The 25,927-nt window shown below is 49.2% G+C and overlaps 1 protein-coding gene across 2 annotated transcripts in view; it reads right to left on the reverse strand.

Moving 5' to 3' along the window:
- Window positions 1–1,573: 1,573 nt before the first annotated feature.
- The window catches only part of nelfcd (negative elongation factor complex member C/D), a 69,158-nt gene continuing 44,804 nt past the window's right edge, over window positions 1,574–25,927 (reverse strand). Inside the window, exons 10-16 of one of the 2 annotated variants that reach the window (XM_086005195.1) lie at window positions 22,703–22,816; window positions 18,475–18,614; window positions 17,478–17,592; window positions 11,676–11,771; window positions 10,515–10,655; window positions 8,674–8,803; window positions 1,574–1,969 (exon numbers count right to left, since the gene is read on the reverse strand). In XM_086005195.1, coding sequence (XP_085861321.1) covers window positions 1,935–1,969; window positions 8,674–8,803; window positions 10,515–10,655; window positions 11,676–11,771; window positions 17,478–17,592; window positions 18,475–18,614; window positions 22,703–22,816 — 771 coding nt within the window. In that variant the 3' untranslated portion in view covers window positions 1,574–1,934. The remainder of the gene's footprint in view (window positions 1,970–8,673; window positions 8,804–10,514; window positions 10,656–11,675; window positions 11,772–17,477; window positions 17,593–18,474; window positions 18,615–22,702; window positions 22,817–25,927) is intronic. The other variant, XM_086005196.1, reaches the window with a different exon arrangement.

Raw genomic sequence — 25,927 nt, forward strand, 5'->3', positions numbered from 1 at the left:
ATCCCAATCATAACATATCCGTTTACCTCTATTTGCGTAGGTAATTCATCCACCTTATTACGAATGCTCCTCGGATTAAGACACAAGGCCTTCAGGCTTGTTTTTTTTAACACTCTTACACCTTTTACAATTATTATTTACTGTGGCCATGTTTGATTTAAACCCTTGATTTCTCTGACTGCCACTTTTGTTTTTCTCCTTATTGCCTTTTGCTTCTATCCTTCTTTCCCTGTGTCTGTGATATCCCCACCCTGAGCTCTGGGAGAGGGATCTGCGTCTGTGATATCCCCACCCTGAGCTCAGGGCCAGAGGTCTGTCTGTGATATCCCCACCCTGAGCTCTGTGACAGGGGTCTGTGTCTGTGATATCTCCACCCTGAGCTCGGGGATAGGGGCCTGTCTGTTATGTCCCCACCCTGAGCTCTGCGACAGTGTTTGTGTCTGTGATATCCCCACCCTGAGCTCTGGGACAGGGATCTGCGTCTGTGATATCCCCACCCTGAGCTCCGTGACAGGGGTCTGTGTCTGTGATATCCCCACCCTGAGCTTGGGGACAGGGTTCTGTGTCTGTGATATCCCCACCCTGAGCTCTGTGACAGGGATCTGTGTCTGTGATATACCCAGTCTGAGCTCGGGGCCAGGGGTCTGTGTCAGTGATATCCCCACCCTGAGCTCGGGGACAGGGGTCTGTCTGTGATGTCCCCACCCTGAGCTCAGGGACAGGGGTCTGTCTGTGATATCCCCACCCTGAGCTCGGGGACAGGGGTCTGTCTGTGATGTCCCCACCCTGAGCTCGGGGCCAGAGGTCTGTCTGTGATATCCCCACCCTGAGCTCTGGGAAAGGGTCTGTGTCTGTGATATCCCCACCCTGAGCTCGGGGACAGGGGTCTGTCTGTGATATCCCCACCCTGAGCTTGGGGACAGGGGCCTGTCTGTGATATCCCCACCCTGAGCTTGGGGACAGGGGCCTGTCTGTGATATCCCCACCCTGAGCTTGGGGACAGGGGCCTGTCTGTGATATCCCCACCCTGAGCTCTGCGGCAGGGGTCTGTGTCTGTGATATCCCCACCCTGAGCTCTGCGACAGGGGTCTGTGTCTGTGATATACCCAGTCTGAGCTCTGGGACAGGGGCCTGTCTGTGATATCCCCACCCTGAGCTCAGGGCCAGGGGTCTGTGTCTGTGATATCCCCACCCTGAAGTCCTGATAGCAAATGCGCCATCCTAGTTTTGAGTAGAAGCCAAGAATTTCCTTACCGGAAGAGAAATAAACTACAGATCCTACAGAACAAGACTCAGTGCACCTCAAAAGTGATATTTCAATGTGATGCAACATTATATAAATCCAGTATCATTATTAGAACCGATAGCCTTCATCAGCTCTATAGTGGATGCTGGGCTAGTCTCTTCTCCTAACACCTTTCTTTTTTCACCTGGACATCAATTCTAGCAATGTCCCACGGGGGGTGGGGTCACTGTTAATGGATAGCCAGAGACACACGGAGCAAAGCTGTGCATCAGTAGTTAGGAAATATGAGGAAACATTTTTTTTAAACATATTTGGAAGTCAAGTCACTCCTGGAAACAGGGCGGCCCCAATATTTATTTCGACCACACCACTTACAAACACTGTGTAATCTTCAGTCTCAGTTACAGAAAAAAGGAAAAACACAGTTTCAATATTTCCCCATTAGCCGTCAATTACGTAAAAAAAATATATAAAATCTACCGATTATTCCTCTAGCAGACTGAATGGTTCTCACTCAGTAATTCCTGTGTCAGTTTTATAGTGTGGACGAGTGCCACAGACACTGTGCAGGATATTCCGCCTTGTCCCATCACTCTCACTGCTCAGAATGTCTCTCGCACGTCCTCTTGTTGGTCTGGCTCAGGCTACTCTCTGCTCCCGTTAACATTGCTGTGCCTTCTTCATGGTGCTAGTTCATCATGATGAAGTTGGATTTGCAGTGCGCTGGAAGTACACATTACACAGAACTTTTTAGTGTTTACAGTCACATAACATTACCAATCCATTCCCTTCCCGATCAGCCAAGGAGAGAGAAGGAATCTGGTGATTCACTACCAATGCTGCTTTCACCCAGCCACTGGGAGATGTGCACCACTGCCTTTACCTCACTCGTAACGTTTCCTTGGATGGATTGGGGGAGATCAGCATTTCACCATGCAGAATATCACAAGGAAGACGCCACGCCCTAACACTCCATAATGTTGGTGGATCAAAGGAGTGCATCTCAAGGACATTCTGATGGTAGATCATAGAATCACACAGCACAGAAGGAGGCCATTCGGCCCATTGTGGCTGTGCTTGATGTAACTCCTATCAAGCACAGCCTCCTTCAACTGTTTAAAACACTAGTTAGGCCACAGCTAGAGTACTGCGTACAGTTCTGGTCACATTACAGGAAAGGTGTGATTGCACTAGAGAGGGTACAGAGGAGATTTACGAGGATGTTGCCAGGCCTGGAGAATTTTAGTTATGAGGAAAGATTGGATAGGCTGGGGTTGTTTTCTTTGGATCAGAGGAGGCTGAGGGGAGACTTAATTGAGGTGTATAAAATTATGAGGGGCCAAGATAGAGTGGATAGAAAGGACCTATTTCCCCGAGCAGAGGTGTCAATTACACGGAGTGTGGTTTGGACAGAGTGCTGCGAGTTGGGTGAGTCGGAGTTAGGTGAGGAATGAAAGGAGGAGCTCCCTTGCTTCACCTTTGTTTTTCCTAACTTTTCACCCTGTAGGAAGAGGCCGGTGTCGGGAACAGCAGGAGAGTACAGTGAGTATTTAAACTTACTTTCACCGGCTTTTTTTCAAAGGCCGGTCAATCGCGCAGACCGGCGGCGGCGTTCCAGAGCCATGCCACGATTCAAAAAGTGACGCAGGCAAGAGGAAGCAGCTGATTGGGTGAGTATGGCCAGGTGACTATTTACACTACTCTATAGTTTCACAATTAAGGTTAATAGTTTATAAAGTATAGAAGGCCTTAATTTTTGTGGTTATAGTTTCTAAGGTCTCTGTTGTGTAGCGGGGAGTGCTGGTAAACAAGGGCCCTTGAGTATATCATTTAATTGTAGTGTAATTAGTGGCATTGATTTGATTCAATTTAATTTAAATTAATTAAAGGGTAAGTCATGGCAGCACAGCTCGGCCCTGTGGCATGCTCCTCCTGCGCTATGTGGGAAATCAGGGACACTTCCTGTGTCCCCGACGACCATGTGTGCGGGAAGTGTATCCAGCTGCTGCTACTGGCAGACCACATTGCGGCGCTGAAGCTGCGAATGGATACATCGAGATGCTGAGGACATTGTGGATATCACGTTTAATCAGTTGGTCACACCACAGGTAAAGGCTGCAAAGGCAGAAAGGGAATGGGTGACTGCCAGGCAGAGTAGTAGGCGCATGCTGGTAGTGCAGGGGTCCCCTGTGGCCATCCCCCTCTCAAACAGATATACCACTTTGGATATTGTTGAGGGAGATGGCTTATCGGGGGAAGGCAGCAGCAGCCAACTTCCTGGCACCATGGGTAGTTCTGCTGCACAGGACGGGAGGAAGAAGAGCGGGAGAGCTACAGTGAGAGGGGATTCTATTGTAAGGGGAATAGATAGGCGTTTCTGCAGCCGCAAACGAGATTCCAAGATGGTATGTTGCCTCCCTGGTGCAAGGGTCAAGGATGTCTCGGAGCGGCTGCAGGGCATTCTGGAGGGGGAGGGTGAACAGCCGGTTGTCGTGGTGCATATAGGTACCAACGATATAGGTAAAAACTGGGGTGAGGTCCTAAAAGCTGACTATAGGGAGTTAGGAGGTAAATTTAAAAATAGGACCTCAAAGGTAGTAATCTCAGGATTGCTACCAGAGCCACGTGCTAGTCAGAGTAGAAATAGAAGGATATTTCAGATGAATACGTGGCTAGAGGAATGGTGCAAGGGGGAGGGATTCAAATTCCTGGGACATTGGAACCGGTTCTGGGGGAGGTGGGACCAGTACAAACTGGACGGTTTGCACCTGGGCAGGACCGGGATCGATGTCCTAGGGGGAGTGTTTGCTAGTGCTGTTGGAGAGGGTTTAAACTAAAATGGCAGGGGGTTGGGAACCTGTGCAGGGAGACAGAGGAAAGGGAAGCAAAGATAGAAGCAAAAGACAGGAAGGAGAAAAGCAAAAGTGGCAGTCAGAGAAATCAAGGGTGTAAATCAAACATGGTCACAGTAATTAATAATTCTAAAAGGTCTAAGAGCGTTAAAAAAAACAAGCTTGAAGGCTTTCTGTCTTAATCTGAGGAGCATTCGTAATAAGGTGGATGTATTAGCTGCGCAAATAGATGTAAACGGATATGATATAATTGGGATTACGGAGACATGGCTCCAGGGTGACCAAGGCTGGGAATTCAACATCCAGGGGTATTCAATATTCAGGAAGGACAGGCAAAAAGGAAAAGGAGGTGGGGTAGCATTGCTGGTTAAAGAGATTAACACAATAGTAAGGAAGGATATTAGTTCTGATGATGTGGAATCTGTATGGGTAGAGCTGAGAAATACCATGGGGCAGAAAACATTAGTGGGAGTTGTATACAGACCCCCAAACAGTAATGCTGAGGTTCGGGATGGCATTAAACGGGAAATTAGAGACGCGTGCAATAAGGGCACAGCAGTTATCATGGGTGACTTTAATCTACATATAGATTGGGCTAACCAAATTAGTAACAATACTGTGGAGGAGGGATTCCTAGAGTGTATACGGGATGGTTTCCTGGACCAATATGTCGAGGAACCAACTAGAGATCAGGCCATCTTAGACTGGGTATTATGTAATGAGAAAGGATTACAGGAAACTTTGTGCTATCCGGCACCGACGGGACCGAGCTGTTGCCGTCCCATCAAAACTGCCGGGCAAACCAGCGCTAATGTTGAAACATACGGAGATTTTGAGCTCCGTATCTGACAACAAACCCTGTTGCTTAGCAACAGCTTCTAAACAGTCGGCCGTACCTTGCAAGCGTCTCTGTAGCTTAGCAACAGCTTCAGCGAGACCTTGCAGAGCCTGACTGGTGAAAAAAAAGCAACGAAAAGAAAAAAACCTAACGAAACGGCACCTGATTTTTGCCGGTGGCTCGAGCATTCCGGACAGTTAACCTCCGGATAAACCAAAGTTTCCTGTAATTAGCAATCTTGTTGTGCGAGGCCCCTTAGGCAGGAGCGATCATAATATGATAGAATTCTTCATTAAGATGGAGAGTGAAGTATTTGACTCGGAGACTATGGTCCTGAATTTAAATAAAGGAAACTACGATGGTATGAGGCGTGAGTTGGCTAGGATATATTGGGGAATGTTACTTAAAGGGTTGACGGTGGATAGGCAATGGCAAACATTTAAAGATCGCATGGATGAACTACAGAAGTTGTTCATCCCTGTTTGGCATAAAAATAAAACAAAAAAGGTGACTCAACCATGGCTAACAAGGGAAATTAGGGATAGCATAAGATCCAAGGAGAGGACATATAAATTGGCCAGAAAAAGCAGCAAACCTGAGGATTCGGAGCAGTTTAGGATTCAGCAAAGGAGGACAAAGGGATTAATTAAGAGGGGGAAAATAGAGTATGAGAGTAAGCTTGCAGGGAACATAAAAACTGACTGTAAAAGCTTCTATACATATGTGAAGAGAAAAAGATTGATGAAGTCAAGCGTAGGTCCCTTGCAGTCAGAATCAGGGGAATATATAATGGGGAACAAAGAAATGGTAGACCAATTATATACATACTTTGGTTCTGTCTTCACAAAGGAGGACACAAATAACTTCCCAGAGATGTCGGGGAACATAGGGTCTGATGAAAGGGAGGAACTGAAAGAAATCAGTATTTGTAGAGAAATGGTGTTAGGGAAATTGATGGGATTGAAGGCCGATAAATCCCCAGGGCCTGATAATCTACATCCTAGGGTACTTAAGGAAGTGGCCCTAGAAATAGTAGATGCATTGCTGATCATCTTCCAACATTCGATGGAATCTGGAACAGTACCCATGGATTGGAGGGTAGCTAATGTTACCCCACTTTTCAAAAAAGGTGGTAGAGAGAAAACGGGGAATTACACACCAGTAAGCCTGACATCGGTAGTGGGGAAAATGCTAGAGTCCATTATAAAAGATGTAATAGCAGAGCACTTGGAAAACAGTGGCAGGATCGGACAAAGTCAACATGGATTTACAAAAGGTAAATCATGCTTGACTAATCTACTGGAATTTTTTGAGGATGTAACTAGTAAAATAGATAAAGGAGAACCAGTGGATGTGGTGTATTTCGACTTTCAGAAGGCTTTCGATAAGGTCCCGCATAAGAGATTAGCGTGTAAAGTTAAGGCACATGGGATTGGGGGCAAGGTATTGACTTGGATAAAGAACTGGTTGGCAGACAGAAAACAAAGAGTTGGAATAAACGGGTCTTTTTCCGAGTGGCAGGCAGTGACTAGTGGGGTACCGCAGGGATCGGTCCTTGGACCCCAGCTATTTACAATATATATTAATGATCTAGACAAGGGAACTAGATGTAATATCTCCAAATTTGCAGATGACACAAAGCTGGGTGGGCGTGTGTGCTGTGAGGAGGATGCCGAGAAACTACAGGATGATTTGGACAGGTTGGGTGATTGGGCAGAAGCATGGCAGATGCAATATAACATGGATAAATGTGAGGTTATCCACTTTGGTGGCAAAAACAGGAAGGCAGATTATTATCTGAATGGCAATAGATTGGGAGAAGGGGAAGTGCAACGAGACCTGGGTGTCCTTGTGCACCAGTCGCTGAAGGTAAGCATGCAGGTGCAGCAGGCGTTTAAGAAGGCAAATGGTATGCTGGCCTTCATAGCGAGAGGATTCGAGTACAGGAGCAAGGATGTCTTGCTGCAGTTGTACAGGGCCTGGGTCAGACCACACCTTGAGTATTGTGTGCAGTTTTGGTCGCCTTATCTGAGGAAGTTTGTTCTTGCCATGGAGGGAGTGCAGCGAAGATTCACAGACTGATACCTGGGATGGCAGGAATAACATATGAAGAGAGACTGGGTCGATTGGGCTTATACTCGCTGGAGTTTAGAGGAATGAGAGGGGATCTCATTGAAACTTATAAAATTCTAACAGGATTAGGCAGACTAGATGCAGGAAGGATGTTCCCGATGGCAAGGCAGTCCAGAACTAGGGGTCACAGTCTAAAGATAAGGGGTAGGCCATTTAGGACTTAGATGAGGAGGAATTTCTTCACCCAGAAAGTGGCGAACCTGTGGAATTCTCTACCACAGAAGGCAGTTAAGGCCAATTCATTAAATATATTCAAGGAGTTAGATATATTTCTTAAGGCTAAAGGGATCAAGGGATATGGGGAGAAAGCAGGGACAGGGTACTGAATTTGGATGATCAGCCATGATCTCATTAAATGGCAGAACAGGCTCGAGGGGCCGAATGGCCCACTCCTGCTCCTATCTTCTATGTTTCTATGTAATTACCAGGGAGTATAGATTTAAAGTAATTGATAAAAGGATTGGAGGGGAGTTGAGGAGAACTTTTTTCACCCAGAAGGTGGTGGGAATCTGGAACTCACTGCCTGAAAGGGTGGTAGAGGCAGAGACCCTCATCACATTTAAAAACTACTTGAATATGCACTTGAACTGCCATAATCTACAGGGCTACAGACCAAGAGCAATGAAAGTGAGATTAGGCTGGATCGCACTTTTTCGGAGGGTCGAATGGCCTCCTTCTGTGCCGTAAATTTCTATGATTTTATCCTCCTGAGCAGGAATTCCACAACGTTATCTGACACACAAGGGGTGGGGGTTTTGTTATCTCTTCACCAATGCTGAAAAGCGCAAGTGAAGTGTAGTCACTGTAGGGAAATGCAACAACCAATTTGCACAGAGCAAGGTCCCACAAACAGCGATGTGATAAATGACCAGATAAACTGTTTTTTATCCGCAAGGCCAGGACTGGGCCCGGACATCCAGCCTGACAACACTCACCGTCTCGACTCACCTATGGAGCAAGGCCACTTGTCAGTGTGAGAGGAAGTGTCTCCCAGCAAGATTCAAGATAGATGGGGTGAAAATCGTCAGGCGTGGCAGAAACTAGCACTTTAACCTATTCCCCACTGAATAAACAAAAACAACATATGGCTCCACAAGAAACGTTATCAACTGCAAGAGGAGGAGCTCTAGTCACTCAACAATACATCGAACACTAGGCTCCTGCTCAGATCTGAATGAGCAGATACAACGATGCTTCTGTGAACGGTGTATTCACAGATACCTTACTGGGGGTTAAGTATAACTGGATAGAACTAGAAATGTTGGTTGAGGGATAAATGATGGCCAGGACACCGGGGAAAACTCCCGTGCTCTTCGAAATAGGGCCAGAGGATCTTTCACATCCACCAAGACGGCTGAGGTGCCTCGGTTTAACGTCTCATCCGAAAGACGGCACCTTCGACAGTGCAGTGCTCCCTCAGCACTGCGCTGGAGTGTCAGCCTCGATTTCGGGCTCAAGTAATAACCGTCTGATAAAGCAAACCACCCAAACCTTTCGGCTGCGGATGGCCCTACAATTCCAGAATTTTCCGTTTCATTTATTTTAGATTTCCAGCGCTCATGGCTTTTCTCTCCACCCCTGTATAACCCTGCTCCCCCGCTTACCGATGAACTCTGCCACAGCATCACACTCCCCCTCGGTTTTAATTGTGCCAACAATGCTGTCGTTCTCCAGGATCGGGAGAAAGAGGTGGACAAAGTCCGAGGTGTACGGAGGGGCAATCACATCCAGTACCTGCAAGCACAGAATAGAATCATAGAATGATACAGCAGAGAAGGAGGCCATTCAGCTTATCGTGCCTGTGCCAGCTCTTTGGTAGAGCTACCCAATTAGTCCTGCTCCAAGCCAAGCAAATTTTTTCCCTTCAAGTATCCAATTCCCTTTTGAAAGTTACTGTTGAATCTGTTTCCACCGCCTTTTCAGGCAGCGCATTCCAGATCACAACAACTCACTGTGTGAAAAATGTTTCCTTGTGTTGCCTCTGGTTCTTTTGCTAATCACCTTACATCTGTGTCCTCTGGTTACCGGCCCTTCTGCCACTGGAAACAGTTTTTCCTTATTTACTCTCCTTATTTATAACCATTCATGATTTTGAACTCTTCTATCAAATCTCCCCTTAACCTTCTCTGCTCTAAGGAGAACAATCCCAGCTTCTCCAGTCTCTCCACATAACTGAACTCCCTCATCCCTGGTATCATTCCAGTAAATCTCCTCTGCATCCTCTCCAAGGCCTTGACACCTCCTTCATAAAGTGCAGTGCCCAGAATTGAACACAATACTCCAGCTGAGGCCTAACCAGTGTTTTATAAAGATTATTATAAGCATAACTTCCTTGTTTTTGTACTCTATGCCTCTATTAATAAAGCCAAGGATCCCATTAGCTTTTTTAACAGCCTTCTCAACTTGTCCTGTCACCTTCAAAGATTTGTGTACATACACCCCCAGGTCTCTCTGTTCCTGTACCCCCTTTAAAACGGTACCATTTAGTTCATATTGCCTCTCCTCATTCTTCCTACCAAAATGTATCACTTCACACATCTCTGCATTAAATTTCATCTGCCATGTGTCTGCCCATTTCACCAGTCTGTCTATGTCCTCCTGAAGTCTGTTACTATCCTCTTCATCATTTAACAACATTTCCGAGTTATGTGTCATCTGCAAACTTTGAAATTATACCGAAGTCCAGATCATTTATATATATCAAAAAGAGCAGTGGTCCTAATACCACCCCCTGGGGAACACCACTGCACACTTTCCTCCAGTTTGAAAATCAATCTTTCACCACTACTCTCTGCTTCCTGCCCCTTAGCCAATTTTGTATTCATGCTACCACTATCCCTTTAATCCCATGAACTTCAATTTTGCTATCAGATTAAAGGCCAGATCCTGGGGTTCCCACCCTACAATGATACGGGAATGACATGCACAGGTAACAGAATCCTGAATCCAGGAAGGGACATTTTGTATCAATCGCCGAGTTCCATTTCCAGTTCCTGATGAGACACACTCTCTCATGTATTGATCAAACACCTGTGTAATCCCACCACAAGGGGCTGAATGTCCCAGCTTCCATTCATCAGGGGGTGCCGCTCAGCCAGGGCTCCCAGTCCAGATCGCTGCCTGCTGTGAAGTGCACGCGTCTGGACATTAGGTGAGCACAGGGTCAGGCTTGGCTGTGATGCCCCCTATGGCAACACAGCCTGTGCTAATACTTGCCATCTGGGCTCAGTCAAGAATAATGACCACTTGGGTGAGGTGACAGAGGGCATCTGATGCCCGTAGGACTGCATCCCAGATGAGTGGGCACCTTCGGGGCAACAGGGGGAAACTGTGGCCACAACTACAGCACACATCTGTAAACCCAGATTCTGCTGTCAAACTTGTCTGCCCGATGCACTTGTGCGATCAGCAACCACTGCAGTAAATCACTGCGCAAGCTGCTAACCTCCGTGACGAAGTATCTGATGAGTGAGATGTCCGTGTCCAGTTTCTCCAAACACTTGCGGATATAGCTGACCACGGGCAGGACATAGCCACGACTCAACAGGTGGACCATCCTGTCCAGCAGGGTTTTCTTCAACTCCAGCTAGCGGTAAACACAAAGAAAACGTATTAAACACTGAGTGAACTTCCGCCACTCACCCCTATCCCCCTATCCGGATAATCAGTTCAAAGTCAGAGACATGGAAGTGAGGGTCAGGAGAAAGCTGGGAGGCTCTGGGGTTGCGGAGTAGATGAACCAAGAGGATGATCCAACCTGCTTGCCTTGTGCACTGGGTGACCATAGGGTGGGGAAATGGAACTAAACCTTTAAGTAGCCCTTTCAGAAAAGGGTAAAGTAGGCGTCAGTCTCTGACCTTTATCATGAATGGGCAGAAGACCTAATCAGAGGGCCTCTCCACAAAACAGGAAATCAGCAGAGGACGAGTGAAGTTGCACAGGTATTTACTCTAACAGTGTCGTGTAGAATCCGTCGCCCTTGACCCCAAACCGTTCTAAAAGAAGGCCCAAAAAACAGGGCTTTCCACTGGGGGGTCTCGCCCTCACAGGATGGAACTGAACTCTCTCACAGGGAGAAGTAAGGAATAGGAAGTTTCCCCACACTGTTTGCGACAGTCAAGTGCTACCTCAGAGATACGCAGTATGGCATAACCGCACCTAAAGCTCTACTAATGGTTACCCACGTTGTACCAGCAAGAATTTGCCATTTAACACAATGTACATCCTTACACCGTATGTGAGGTTCCTCATTCATGCCAATTGTGCTGAATTTCAAGGTAAATTCATCCCATGGATTCAGATCTTGTGAACATTGGGCTACAACTGACCAACGGAGGACCCTTCACAGATGCAGAATGGAGCCTTAATCCTCTCTGCAAGGACAAGACCAAGCCGAAATCCCGCGCTAATATAATCACACCATGCTTTCCAGTCTCCACCAGAGTGGGGCCTTCATCCTGTGTGTGACTGGACTTGAACCCCAGTCCCAGCCCAGCAGTAAAAAAAAACACAGGTGAACTGACAATTGCTGGGCTTTTTTTTTTGCTCGGTGTTTCCGTTCCCTCTCCAAAAGCCCTCCGCTGATCCCGGGTGACGGGAGGATTACCTGCTCCATGACGTCAAGCTGGGAATGTTCAGTCTCAAACAGTTTTACAAGGAGCTGCAGTACCTGGGGATGGAGGAGCTGGTGGCAGGTACTGATCTGAAGAAAGACACACAGCAAACAAAGACGATTACAATCACCATCCTAAACGCATTCAAAAAACAACAATACTACAAGCTCAGGTCCCCGGGTGGTCGAGAGGTGGGGTACTGCTCAGTCTCAAGTTAGCTGACCTCAGCTGCAGCAGCAGTAGGAACACTACAACCGGCCTCAGCACTCCCACAGTTAGGGAACGAAATACCAGGCAGGGATCCCCTTCCTGATCGCTGTTCAGTCCTGGCAGGTCTGGAATGTTCCTGGTTTATATCACCTCCTGTCCTGGCAAATCCAGAATATTCCTATTCCCTCCCAGCGCAGATGCTATACCCCTCTGTGGAGTCCATCTGGTAGCAACTTTACTTACACTTGCAAACTGTGTGGGGCATTTACAGCTGTCAGGTTTGCAACTGCTGTTTTGTCTTTTAACTTTATTTTATGTGCGAATCTTGTGCTCACTAAGGCGAGGGACGTTGGTGCTAGAGAATGGAACACTTTCCATTCCAGGCCCCCCCAGTGTCAGCATCGAGCATTCTCAGGTCAGGTATAGCATGAGTTAGAAAACTGCCCTGCGCCACCCCAATAATATCCCTCAGCCACCTGAACAGACAGGTGGGGCCTCAGTTTAACATCTCACCTGAAAGGCGGCTTCATCTGAGAGAGTGCCGCACTGTCTGGAGTGGGGCTTGAACCCACAGCCTTATGACTCAAAGGTCAGCGTGCTACCCCTGAGCTAAGGCTGCCATTATTATAACTATAGATCAGGTAAAGTCAGATTAGTACTTCAAAGCAAATCAGCAAACTATGGACATTAATGAAAGATGCATTTAAAATGGATATCAGAAACACCACTACTGAAATGCCTGGAACTTGCTGTAGGTGCTTTTGAGAGATTAACTGAGGATCACTTTGGGCTTTTCAGGGTTACAACGCAAGGTGTTTTCAGTTTTGAGCTCACCTGACAGCCACACATGCACTTTCTAAAAGGATAGCAATCAGGAGCAGGAACCCTGCTAATTTTTCCATCTCCCTGAATCGGGGGCAGCGAGTAATGAACCAACTACTGGCCCCACCTAGGATCAGTAACTCTGCACAGACCAGGGATAGAAGCTCGGATGTTTAATTAGATACATTCTTCACCTCAGGGAGGAGCTCCTGGCCTAGAAATTCAGTCGCGCCACTTTTGGGGCGCTAAAGTCGGGCGGTCGCTAAAGTTAGCGCCCACCGGAAAGTGTAGGCCACTTCGCCGAAATTCAGTAGATTTGGCCAAGGAGTTTGGGCGAGCGCTGAAACTGGCGTTGCACTCCTATCTTTAGGCGCTAAGCCGGCGGTGCGGACTGATAACGCCGAGGCCGGGCGCAGCGCAGGTGTGGTCATGTTTTGATTGACAGCAGACACCCTGACGCCGGCCAGCTCTTAAAGGGGGAAGGGTCGACTTTGTCTGCTGCCACGCCCTGGATAGTGGAGCCCTGCAGCTAGGCCTCAACACTGCTGGTGGACCCAAATAGCGCCTGAAGCCATGCAGAAGGCCCGTGAACGAGCGCAGCGCTTCTCAGAGCCTGCTTTGTGGGTGCTGCTTAAGGGTTTGGAAAAGAGAAGAGAGATCTTGTGCCCGGACAGTGGCAAGAAGGCTCCCAGGAGGCAGTTCAGGAGAGCCTGGAGGGAAATCGCCCACAGGGTGTCAGCCACCAGCGATGTCCCCAGGACTGGTGACCAATGCCGCAAGAAGTACAACGACCTCACTCGGTTGGTCAAGGTGAGTAGCCTTTCCAGTGTCCTCCTCATCCTTGCACGTGCACCTCACATTATGGGCAAAGGGACCTCAAAGGCCTAATGGCCATCCCTCCTCCCGCAGCTATGGCACTGGCATGATCATCAATAGCACTTTCTGCACTTTACACACTGGCCAAGCTATTCGACCATGGGAGGCAGTGCACACAACAACAGGGCACCACACTGGCCAAGCTATTCCACCATGGGAGGCAGTGCACACAACAACAGGGCACCACACTGTACTTAGAGGCCGTCCTTTCTCTTGCAGGCCAAGCTGGCCCAGAATATGAAAAGCCGGAATGTCACCGGGGGAGGCCGTGCCCAGTTCCAGGAGCTCAGTGAGCTGGAGGAGCGCGTGGCTCGACTCATGCGTGGCCGGGTGGTTGGCCCCGTTGCTATTGGTGATGCGGACCCTGTGCTGGGCCCCAATGGTAAGGACATGACCGTTTGGACCTCTCTCGTTCCCCTTGCGCTTCAGATCTACATCCTTTGCCACTGTCCGACCAATGCGCATAATGCCACCACTCATGCCTCCCTCGCTGACGCCCTGTCCTCACTCTAAAGCTACTCTTGTGCCTTCCTGCTTTCAGCTGGTGAGGAGGTCCATGAAGCTGAGAGTGCCAGTCCCTCGGAAGAGGACGACGACGAGGACCAAGAGGAAGGCGGCACATCGGGGGAACCCTCATCCGCGCCAGGGGATGGCAATGGAGGGGAGACGTCTTGCCTGGAGGAGAGCCAGGGGGAAGTGTTGCAGGGGGGGTGTAGCTCCTGGGCCCAGTGGCGTCCAGGCACGCGGGAAGGGTCGGGCAGCACGGCTGCTTTCTCCCCAGAGGGGGGGAAGTGTTGCAGGGGAGGGCAGTTGCTGGGCCCAGTGGCGTCCAGGCACGCGGGAAGGGGCGGGCAGCACGGCTGCCTTCTCCCCAGAGGGGGGGGAAGTGTTGCAGGGGAGGGCAGTTGCTGGGCCCAGTGGCGTCCAGGCACGCGGGAAGGGTCGGGCAGCTCGGCGGCCTTCTCCCCAGAGGGAGAGTCCGCCCTCCAGTCCGGAGACGGTCCTCGCCCAGGAGGTGCACCTCCTTGATGAAATGTCCGCGGCCTCGGAGCGGCGCCACAACGAGTTCATGGGGGTTGTGGGACAGATGCCTCAGGCCATTGAGTCCCTGGCTCATAGTGTGGCCGCTTTCGGGGACTCACAGGCCAGGGGTGTCGACCAACTCGCGGCAGCACAGGCCAGGGGTGTCGACCAACTCGCGGCAGCACAGGACGCGAGTCGCGAGTTCATGAGTGGTGCCGTGCAGACACTGGCTGATCTGATGCGGGCACAGACCAGGGCAGATCGGGCACTCATTTCTGCCACACTCGCGGTGTCACGGAAGCATCGCCAGGGCACCCGCCACCCTGCTGCAGCACAGCGGTCTGGCCTCCACCAGATTGCTGCGCTTGCTGCAGTGCCAGCCCGGCCGAGTGCCAGTGTCTCTGGCGACCAGCGAGCGCCTGGCATCAGCCAGCTTGCCCCCATTGCTGCAGCCGCCACTGCCACTCCCCCAGTCAAGGTGCGACGAGCTGATGCAGAGACTGATGCTGCCCAGCCACAGCTGCAGCAGTCAGCAGCCGGCCCCTCCAGGGCCGGACCTCGTCTAGGCCGACCCCCAAGGGCATCTGCCGTCACGCAGTGTGCCCCTCAGGAGCCTTCCCCCAGCCTTGCCACACCCACAGGGCCCAGGTTGAGGCAGAGCAACAGGTCGGGCAGGGGTCGGAGAAGCCTGCACAAGGACTCACCCTCTCGGCACACCAAGTAGAGTGTGTTGCCAACTGTTTTTTTTATATGGGGGTGTTTGTGTTCTGGGGGGGGGGCTTATTTTGGGAAGGCCGAAGATGAAGGCAAATGTTTTTTTATATGGGGGTGGTTGTGTTCTGGAGGGGGGGGGGGGCTTATTTTGGGAAGGCCGAGGATGAAGGCAAATGTTATTGACAAGTTTTGTTATTCCTCCCCAGGTTGCGGGAGTGAGATATGTTTTTGACTGTTTTTTGGGGGTCTTGTCTGTTTCTCTGTTTCATGTGGGAAGGGCCCTGAGTTTGTTAAATAAAGCTTTTTATTTATTCAGCTTGTCCAGGTGTCATGTTTCAAGTGGTTGTTGCGTTAACCGGCTGAGGGCTTGCGGAGCGGCTGCATTCAGGTGCGTTCATTGCCACAAGCCATTCCCTGACAGGGGGCCTAGAAGTGCCGTTCAATAAGCCGCCGGCGGACAGCCCTTGGACCTTGTGGCTCCCTCCTGGGCTGGTACTCCTCCTCCTCCTCCTCCTCATGGTCCTCCTGCTCGTCCTCCTGAGGTGGTGGTCCAACGTGAGGTGGCAGTGCCCGAGTCCTGCGGATAGCCAGGTTGTGCAGCATGCAGCAAACGACGACGAACTGGGAGACTCTATCCGGCGAATACTGCAGAGATCCGCCGGAACGATCCAGGCAGCGGAACCGTTGCTTGAGGACGCCAATCGTTTGCTCTATGATGTTCCTTGTGGCTTGATGGCTTTCGTTGTATGCCTCCTCCGCAGGGGTCCTGGGCGTGCGGAGCGGGGTCATGAGCCATGTACACAAAGGGTAGCCCTTGTCCCCAATAAGCCATCCCCTTGGTGGAGGCTGTGCCTCGAACATGTCAGCCACAGTAGTCTGGCGCAGGATAAATGCATCGTGGCTGCTTCCTGGAAAGCGGGCATTGACAGCTAGGATGCGCTGCCTGTGGTCACACACCAGCTGTACATTGAGGGAATGGTAGCCCTTCCGGTTGCGGTAATCCTCGGCATTGTCGATAGGTGCCCGCATAGCCACATGCGTGCAGTCAATGGCGCCCTGCACCATGGGGAAGTCGGCGATCCTGGCAAATCCGACTGCACGCTGCTCCTGCCTCTCTAGGGTCATGGGGAAGGAGATGAATTGGTGTCTCCTTGCGAAAAGGGCATCGGTGACCTGCCGGATGCAGCGATGCACGGCGAACTGGGAAATGTTCGCTATGTCCCCAGCAGCGGCTTGGAATGATCCGCTTGCATAAAAGTTCAGAGCCACCGCGACCTTCACTTCCACCGACAGAGACGTCCTGCACATCAGCTGTGGACGCAGATCTCTGTGAAGCAGCTGGCAGATCTCTGCAACCACCTCCCTTCTGAAGCGCAGCCTCTTAACACAATGCGCGGCAGTCATGGTGAGATAGGACACCTGCTGCCGGTATTCCCTGAGTGGGTAAGGCCTACGTTGCCGACGCCTGATGGCCCCTCTGCGTCTAGGCATGGCTGGCCCTCTCACACAGCGTCTGCGAGCCCTTCGCACATAATGCTGGAACTGAGGGTTGGAACCCCATGCAGCCCCCATAATAAACTTGCAAACAGTGAAATCACAATGAGTGAAAGTTCCAAGCTCTGGCCAGAAGCCAAAAATACCTCTCCTATGTTGTCCCAAATCAGGAAGGTCTGTTCCTTGGTCTCTGTCCAGAAATCCAAAGCACTAAAGTCATTGCAGCAAAATGGCTGGCCTTTATAGTTCAGTGTAAGTGCCCTTTAATTAGCGCTCCCCGAGGCCTGCGGGGCCTCTGCTGCGTTCCACTTCACAGTTCTTAACAGCGCCACGCCCACATTGGGCGGGCGCCACTGAATTTCCGGTTTGGGGCGCACAAACAGCGTTGCACGACGAAATGACGTCATAAGCTGCGCGCGCAGCTGAGCGGGCGCAAACACTTTGCGCCGGCGCTAAATGTCAACTGAAGTTGGGCGTAGGCGCAGATCAGCCTGCGCCCGGGCGCTAAGTGCCTAGCGCTGGAAATCTACCCCTCTTATGGCGCTAACGGCTGGCGGACGCAACTGAATTTCTAGGCCCCTATGTTTTAACACAAAAAATAAATTGGAAACTAAACTCAAATGATATGGGCTGGGGATTGTATATAGCTCAGTTACCTCGTCTAGTAGGGCCAAATGAACAGGCGTATGGTCTGTCTGCAGCTGAAAATAGCTGGGCTCCGACACAGTCCAGTCGACCCATTTCAGCACTCCCATTGCCACCACTGGGAACCTGACAAGCAGAAAGAAATAGTCACCAGGCACAAAGTAGAATACACAGGCATGCCTCCCACAGCTCATCGCACAGTGACTGGTACAGCATTCAGTCATCGCCATTCAAACACTTTCCATTGCTACACTGAATTTCAGTAGCATGTCCCAGAGATTCCTGTCATTTCTTAATACGTTTTGCTGAATTTAGTACCCATCAAGGAAGGAGGTCAGTGTCAGAGCTTAAAAACTTCCAGCACTTCCATCACCCAATATCAGCATCCAACTGAGTCCAATCAAACGCTCCCACGGCAGGTACAGCATGGGTTAGATACAGAGTAAAGCTCCCTCTACACTGTCCCATCAAACACTCCCAGGGCAGGTACAGCACGGGTTAGATACAGAGTAAAGATCCCTCTACACTGTCCCATCAAACACTCCCAGGGCAGGTACAGCACGGGTTAGATACAGAGAAAAGCTCCCTGTACACTGGCCCATCAAACACTCCCAGGTCAGGTACAGCACGGGTTAGATACAGAGTAAAGCTCCCTCTACGCTGTCCCATCAAACACTCCCAGGGCAGGTACAGCATGGGTCAGATACAGAGTGAAACTCCCTGTACACTGGCCCATCAAACACTCCCAGGGCAGGTACATCATGGGTTACATACGGATGAACAGAGATATGGGTTGGGGAGGTGGTGGGGGAGGAGGGAGCAGAAGTTTAGTGTTATATAGAGACGAGGGTGGGGATCAGTGGTTTAATACTGTATAGAGAAGGAGGAGCAGAGGCTCGGTATATTACGGAGAGATGGGGAGGCAGGGATTTAGTGTGTATAGAGACGGGGGGGGGGGGGCAGAAGTTCGGTGTTGTACAGAGGGTCGCCTGTCCCTGTGGTACTCACCGAATACACTGATAGAGAGTACCCAACTCTGCAACCAGCTCTGAAGCCCCTTTGTTTTCATTGCAGCACAGATTGTGGACGGTCTCTATGGCCTTTGAGGTGGATTTCAGCTCGTCTTTGTTGATGTTAAATCTTTTGTTCTGTCAGGAATAACAGTACCTCTGGGTTACACACAATACTGGACCATACTTACAGCGCATACACTCTGCTCCCAAAATTCCTCTTCGTTTTTCAAACCCGTCCATCGGAATTTCTCTCTGTAAACGTTTCAGTTTTGCGTGTTAGCAACTAAAACTTCTGTCTTTAAATTAATGCCCTAGGACCGAGCTGAATGAGCATTCAGCCCATCCAACCTGGCCAATTACCACCCTATCAGCCTACTCTCAATCATTAACAAAGTGAAGAAAGGAGTCGTCAACAGTGCTATGAAGCAGCACTTACTCACCAATAACCTGCTCACCGATGCTCAGTTTGGGTTCCGCCAGGACCACTCGGCACCAGACCTCATTACAGCCTTGGTTCAAAAGTGGACAAAAGAGCTGAATTCCAGAGGTGAGGTGAGGTGAGCAATGTTTCCTTTAATTTTTTTTTGGGTGCGCGGCCTCTTTAAGGGGCTGCACAGCCCCATTCAAAGTACTGCACATGGGCGGTTCATCCTATTTAAAAGCCGGTGAGGCAGCTGCACAGGAGCTGTAGAGCACTGTGTGGCCGCGCAGCTTAAAGATAACACTGGAGGTCAGAGCGACTGCCCTTGACATTAAGGAAGCATTCAATCGAGTGTGGCACCAAGGAGCCCTAATAAAACTAGAGTCAATGGGGATGGGGGGAAAACTCTCCACTGGCTGGAGTCAGACCGAGCACAAAGGAAGATGGTTGTGGTTATTGGAGTCCAATCATCTCAGCCCCAAGACATCGCTGCAGCAGTTCCTCAGGGCAGTGTCCTAGGCCCAACCATCTTCAGCTGCTTTATCAATGACCTTCCCTCCATCATAAGGTCAGAAGTGGGGCTATTCGCTAATGATTGCACAATGTTCAGATCCATTCGCAATTCCTCAGATAATGAAGCAGTCCATGCCCGCCTGCAGCAAGACCTGGACAACATTCAGGCCTGAGCTAATAAGTAGCAACCGACATTCCCACGACACAAATCTCTAACAAGAGAGTCTAACCACTTCCCCATGACATTCAATGGCATTAACATCACCTCTGAAGCAGGAAGTTTACCGTCTCAAGCAAAAGACGGCACCTCTGACAATGCAGCACTCCCTCAGTACGGCACTGGAGCGCCAGCCGAGGTTATGTGCTCAAGTACAGGAATGGGGCTTGAACCCATGACCTTCTGACTCCAAGGTGGGAGTGGTCCAAACTGCCACTCTAAATATCACCATGGCTGGCTGGTACGATTTACTTAATCTTTTAAAATGTCCCTAGTTTCTTACGTAATTAAGTGGATCTCCCGCAGATTTGGTCGTGGGCAGTCTGGAATACCATTGTGATGCTTAGCTGCAATCTCAGATGCCGCTGTTGCTTGTAAATTGCTCCTGGGTCAATTAGAACTCAGTAAATTGCTTGTAAAGTTGTAGACTCCAGGTCACAGACTGGATTCCTTTTTTATAAGGCCGTTTTACATCTGAAATTAAGTGTGACGTCTGGAGGGTGACGGGTAGCACTAAACGCTATAAACATATTAAATGCAGGTAATTTTGCAGCTGATTACAGATTGCCTGAGACTACCTCCTAGGATGTTCTTTCCCTGCTGGGCCCTATGTTCTGATACAGCATTATCAGTCCTATCAGGGGCCAGCTACATCCCTAATTCAAAGACCTTTATTCATACATTTTGCCTCTTTTGACTGCTTGTAGGAAAAAGGGAGGAAAGGAGTTTGCCAGTTTTAAAATCTGGGGAAGACACCCAGCTCTACCTTACCACCATCTCTCTCAACCCCTGCACTGTCTCTAAATTGTCACACTGCTTGTCCGACATCCAGTATTGGATGAGGAGAAATTTCCTCCAACTATATATTGGGAAGACCAAAGCAATGGTCTTCGGGCCCCGCCACAGACTCCATTCCCTACCCATGGACTCCATCCCTCTCCCTGGCAACTGTCTGAGGCTGAACCAGACTGTTCGCAACCTTGGTGTCCTATTTGACCCCGAGATGAGCTTCCGACCACAAATCCACTCCATCAACATGACCGCCTATTTCCACCTCCGTAACATCGCCCGACTCCACCCCTGCCTCAGGTCTTCTGCTGAAACCCTCATCCATGTCTTTGTTACCTCTAGACTTGACTATTCCAATGCACTCCTGGCTGGCTTCCCACGTTCTACCCTACATAAACTTCAGGTCATTCAAACTCTGCTGCCCGTGTCCTAACGCGCACGAAGTCCTGTTCACCCTTCACCTTTCACCCCTGTGCTCGCTAACCTACATTGGCTCCCGGTTAAGCAATGCCTCGATTTTAAAATTCTCATCCATGTTTTCAAACCCCTCCATGGCCTCGCCCCTCCTGAGGTGAGAGTGACTGCCCTTGACATCAAGGCAGCATTTGACTGAGTGTGGCATCAAAGAGCCCAAGTAAAACTGAAGTCAATGGGAATCGGGGGGAAAATGCTCCACTGGCTGGAGTCATACCTAGCACAAAGGAAGGTGGTTGTGGTGGATGAAGGTCAATCATCACAGCCCCAGGACATCGCTGCAGGAGTTCCTCAGGGCAGTGTCCTAGGCCCAACCATCTTCAGCTGCTTCATCAATGACCTTCCCTCCAACATAAGGTCAGAAATGGGGATGTTCGCTGATGACCGCAGTGTTCAGCGCCATTCACAACTCCTGATAATGAAGCAGTCCATGCCCGCATACGACAACACCTGGGCGACGTTCAGGCTTGGGCTGAGAAGTGGCAGGTAACATTCGCGCCACAGAAGTGCCAGGCAATGACTATCTCCAACAAGCGAGAGCCTAACCACCTCCCCATGACATTCAACGGTATTACCATCGCCAAATCCCCCACCATCAACATCCTGGGGGTCATCATTGACCAGAAAATTAACTGGACCACATAAATACTGTGGCAACAAGAGCTGGTCAGAGGCTAGGTATTCTGCGGCGAGTGTCTCGCCTCCTGGCTCCCCAAAGCCTTTCCACCATCTACAAGGCACAAGTAAGGAGTGTGATGGAATAATCTCCACTTGCCTGGATGAACATTTCCCAACCAGAAACCATGGGTAAATGGCGATATCCGTGCTATGCTAAAAGCACGGTCCAGCGCATTCAACTCTGGGGACATGGATGAGTACAAGAAATCAAGGTACGACCTCAGAAAAACCATCAAAAATAGAAAAAGACAACACACGGACAAAGTGGAGTCACACTATCATAGCTCAGATTCGCGAAGGATGTGGAGTGGAGTACAATCTATTACAGACTACAAAGGGAAACCCAACTGTGTCATGCCCAGCAATGCCTCTCTCCCGGACGAGCTTAACACTTTTTACGCCCAGTTTGAGGCCAACAACAATTGGCCTGTTACAAGGGCGCCCGCGGCTCAGGACGACCGGGTCTTCTCAATCTCCGTGGCTGACGTGAGCAAGACTTTTAAGAGAGTGAACACCCACAAAGCACCCGGTCCAGATGGAATCCCTGGGCGCGTCCTTAGAGCATGCGCTGACCAGCTGGCAGCCGTGTTTACGGATATATTCAACCATTCACTGTACCAGTCTGTAGTCCCCACCCGCTTCAAGATGACATCGGTTATTCCAGTCCCCAAAAAAACAAAAGTAACCTGTTTAAATGACTACCGCCCCATAGCACTCGCTTCTGTCATCATGAAGTGCTTTGAGAGGCTGGTCAAAACCCACATCAACTCGTTACTACCTGACACACTGGACCCACTCCAATTTGCCTACTGCCCAAACAGATCTAGGGATGATGCCATCGCCACTGTACTGCACACTGCCTTATCACACCTGGATAAGAGGAACACCTATGTGAGAATGTTGTTCATTGATTATAGTTCAGCATTCAATAGCATTATCCCCTCCAGGCTTGTCAACAAGCTCAGTGAGCTAGGACTTAATACCTCCCTATTCAACTGGATCCTGGACTTCCTGACGGGCAGACCCCAGGTGGTGAAAATAGGCAGAAACACCTCCTCCACACTGATCCTGAACACGGGAGCTCCCCAGGGTTGTGTGCTCAGCCCCCTTCTGTACTCCCTGTTTACTCACGATTGCGTGGCCACGCACAACTCCAACTCCATCATCAAGTTTGCTGATGACACTACCGTTGTAGGCCTGATCACAGATGGCGACGAGACAGGCTACAGGGAGGAGGTAAGAGCCCTAGGAGAATGGTGCAAGTTTAACAACCTCTCCCTCAACATCAACAAAACAAAGAAGATGATCTGGACTACAGGAAGCGGCAGGGGGAGGGACACACCCCAATCTACATCGAAGGGGCTGAGGTGGAGAGGGTCAGCAGCTTCAAATTCCTGGGTGTATTCATTACGGAGGACTTAACGTGGTCCCATCACATCAACGTTGTAACCAAGAAGGCATCCTGTTCTTCCTCAGGAGACTGAAGACATTTGGAATGGCCCCCCAGATTCTCACCAACTTCTGCTGGTGCACCATCGAGAGTATCCTGTCCGGCTGCATCACTACCTGGTATGGCAACTGCACCGCCACAGACCGCAAGGCTCTACAGATGGTAGTGAAAGCTGCACAACACACTATAGGAATTAAACTACCTGCTGTGCAGGATATCTACCCCGAGGGGTGCCGGGGGAAGGCCCTGAGAATCATTAAAGACGCGAGTCACCCCAGCCACAACCTCAATTAGGGATGGGCAATAAATGCTGGCCTTGCCAGGGACACCCACATCGCATAAAAACGAATAAAAATAAATAAATATCTGTAATCTACTCCAGCCCTACGACCCTCTGAGATATCTGCGTTACTCCAATTCTGAACACTTGAGCATCCCTGATTATAATCGCTCAACCATTGGTGGCTGTGCCTTCAGCTGCCTAGGCCCCAAGCTCTGGAACTCCTTCCCTAAACCGCTCCGCCACCCTAACTCTCTCTCCTCCTTTAAGACGTTCTTCAAATCCTATCACTTTGACCAGGCTTTTAGTCATCTGCCCTAGCAACTCCTTGTGTGTCTCGGTGTCAAATTCTGTTTGAAAACGCTCCTGTGAAGCGCCATGGGACGTTTTACTATGTTAAGGGTGCTATAGAAATACAATCTATTGTTGTTGAGCAAGGTGTTCGAAGAACAGTCTGTGCACTATTACATGAACAAGGGGTGTGTGAAAAACAGTCTGTGCACTATTACATGAACATTGTGTGTGAAGAACAGTCTGTGCACTATTACATGAACGCCGTGTGTGCTGAAGAACATTTTGTGCACTATTACATAAACACGGTGTGTGTGAAGATCAGTCTGTGCACTATTACATGAACACAGGGTGTGAGAAGAACAGTCAGTGCACTATTACATGAACACGGTGTGCATCAAGAACGGTCTGTGCACTATTACATGAACACGGCGTGTGTGAAGAACAGTCTGTGCACTATTACATGAACACAGGGTGTGTGAAGAACAGTCTGTGCACTATTACATGAACACTGTGTGTGTAGAACAGTCTGGGCACTATTACATGAACGCCGTGTGTGCTGAAGAACATTTTGTGCACTATTACATGAACACAGTGTGTGTGAAGATCAGTCTGTGCACTATTAACTGAACACAGGGTGTGTGAAGAACAGTCAGTGCACTATTACATGAACACGGCGTGTGTGAAGAACAGTCTGTGCACTATTATATGAACACGGGGTGTGTGAAGAACAGTCTGTTCACTATTACATGAACATGGGGTGTGTGAAGAACAGTCTGTGCACTATTACATGAACACTGTGTGTGAAGACCAGTCTGTGCACTATTACATGAACACGGGGTGTGTGAAGAACAGTCTGTGCTCTATTACATGAACACGGTGTGTGACATGAATCAGTCATTCATGAAAGAAAGACTTATGAAATAATACTGAGCGGCCTACGGGTGGCACTGTCCAGGGAGAGTATAAATACTCGGGCACGGGCCTAGCTTGCGCAGGACATTCTTAACAGGAACTAGTGAAGGACATAACTAGACCTCCATGTTGTAAAACAGTTGATTATAGCTTTCTTTAACGCTTAGACCAAGTGCCGAGTAGTTTTCTTACGTCAGTGTGTGTAGAACAGTCTGTGCACTATTACATGAACACGGTGTGTGTGAAGAACAGCCTGTGCACTATTACATGAACACGGTGTGTGTGACGAACAGTCTGTGCACTGTTACATGAACACAGTTTGTGTAAAGAACAGTCTGTGCACTATTACATGAACAGGGTATGTGAAGAACAGTCTGTGCACTATTACATGAATAAGGGGTGTGTGAAGAACAGTCTGTGCACTATTACATGAACACAGTGTGTGAAGAACAGTCTGTTCACTATTACATGAACACTGTGTGTGAAGAACAGTCTGTGCTCTATTACATGAACACAGTGTGTGAAGAACAGTCTGTTCACTATTACATGAACTCGGTGTGTGTGAAGAACAGTCTGTGCACTATTACATGAACACTGTGTGTCAAGAACAGCCTGTGCACTATTACATGAACATGGGGTGTGTGAAGAACAGTCTGTGCACTATTATATGAACACGGTGTGTGTGAAGAACAGTCTGTCCACTATCACATGAACACGGGGTGTGTGAAGAACAGTCTGTGCACTATTAGATGAACACGGTGTGTGTGAAGAACAGTCAGTGCACTATTACATGAACACGGTGTGTGTGAAGAACAGTATGTGCACTATTACATGAACAAAGTGTGTGAAGAACAGTCTGTTCACTATTACATGAACACTGTGTGTGAAGAACAGTCTGTGCTCTATTACATGAACTCGGTGTGTGTGAAGAGCAGTCTGTGCACTATTACATGAACACTGTGTGTCAAGAACAGCCTGTGCACTATTACATGAACATGGGGTGTGTGAAGAACAGTCTGTGCACTATCACATGAACACGGGGTGTGTGAAGAACAGTCTGTGCACTATTACATGAACATGGTGTGTGTGAAGAACAGTATGTGCACTATTACATGAATAAGGGGTGTGTGAAGAACAGTCTGTGCACTATTACATGAACAGTGTGTGAAGAACAGTCTGTTCACTATTACATGAACACGGTGTGTGAAGAACAGTCTGTGCTCTATTACATGAACAGTGTGTGTGAAGAACAGTCTGTGCACTATTACATGAACACAGTGTGTAAAGAACAGTCTCTGCACTATTACATGAAAACTGTGTGCTGAAGAACAGTCTGTGCACTATTACATGAACATGGCATGTGTGAAGAACAGTCTGTGCACTATTACATGAACACGGTGTGTGTAAAGAATAGTCTGTG

The sequence above is a fragment of the Somniosus microcephalus genome, chromosome 13 (assembly GCF_052327205.1).
Source record: "Somniosus microcephalus isolate GS21.2 chromosome 13, FLI_Smic_1.0, whole genome shotgun sequence".
NCBI classification, from domain to species: Eukaryota; Metazoa; Chordata; class Chondrichthyes; order Squaliformes; family Somniosidae; genus Somniosus; species Somniosus microcephalus.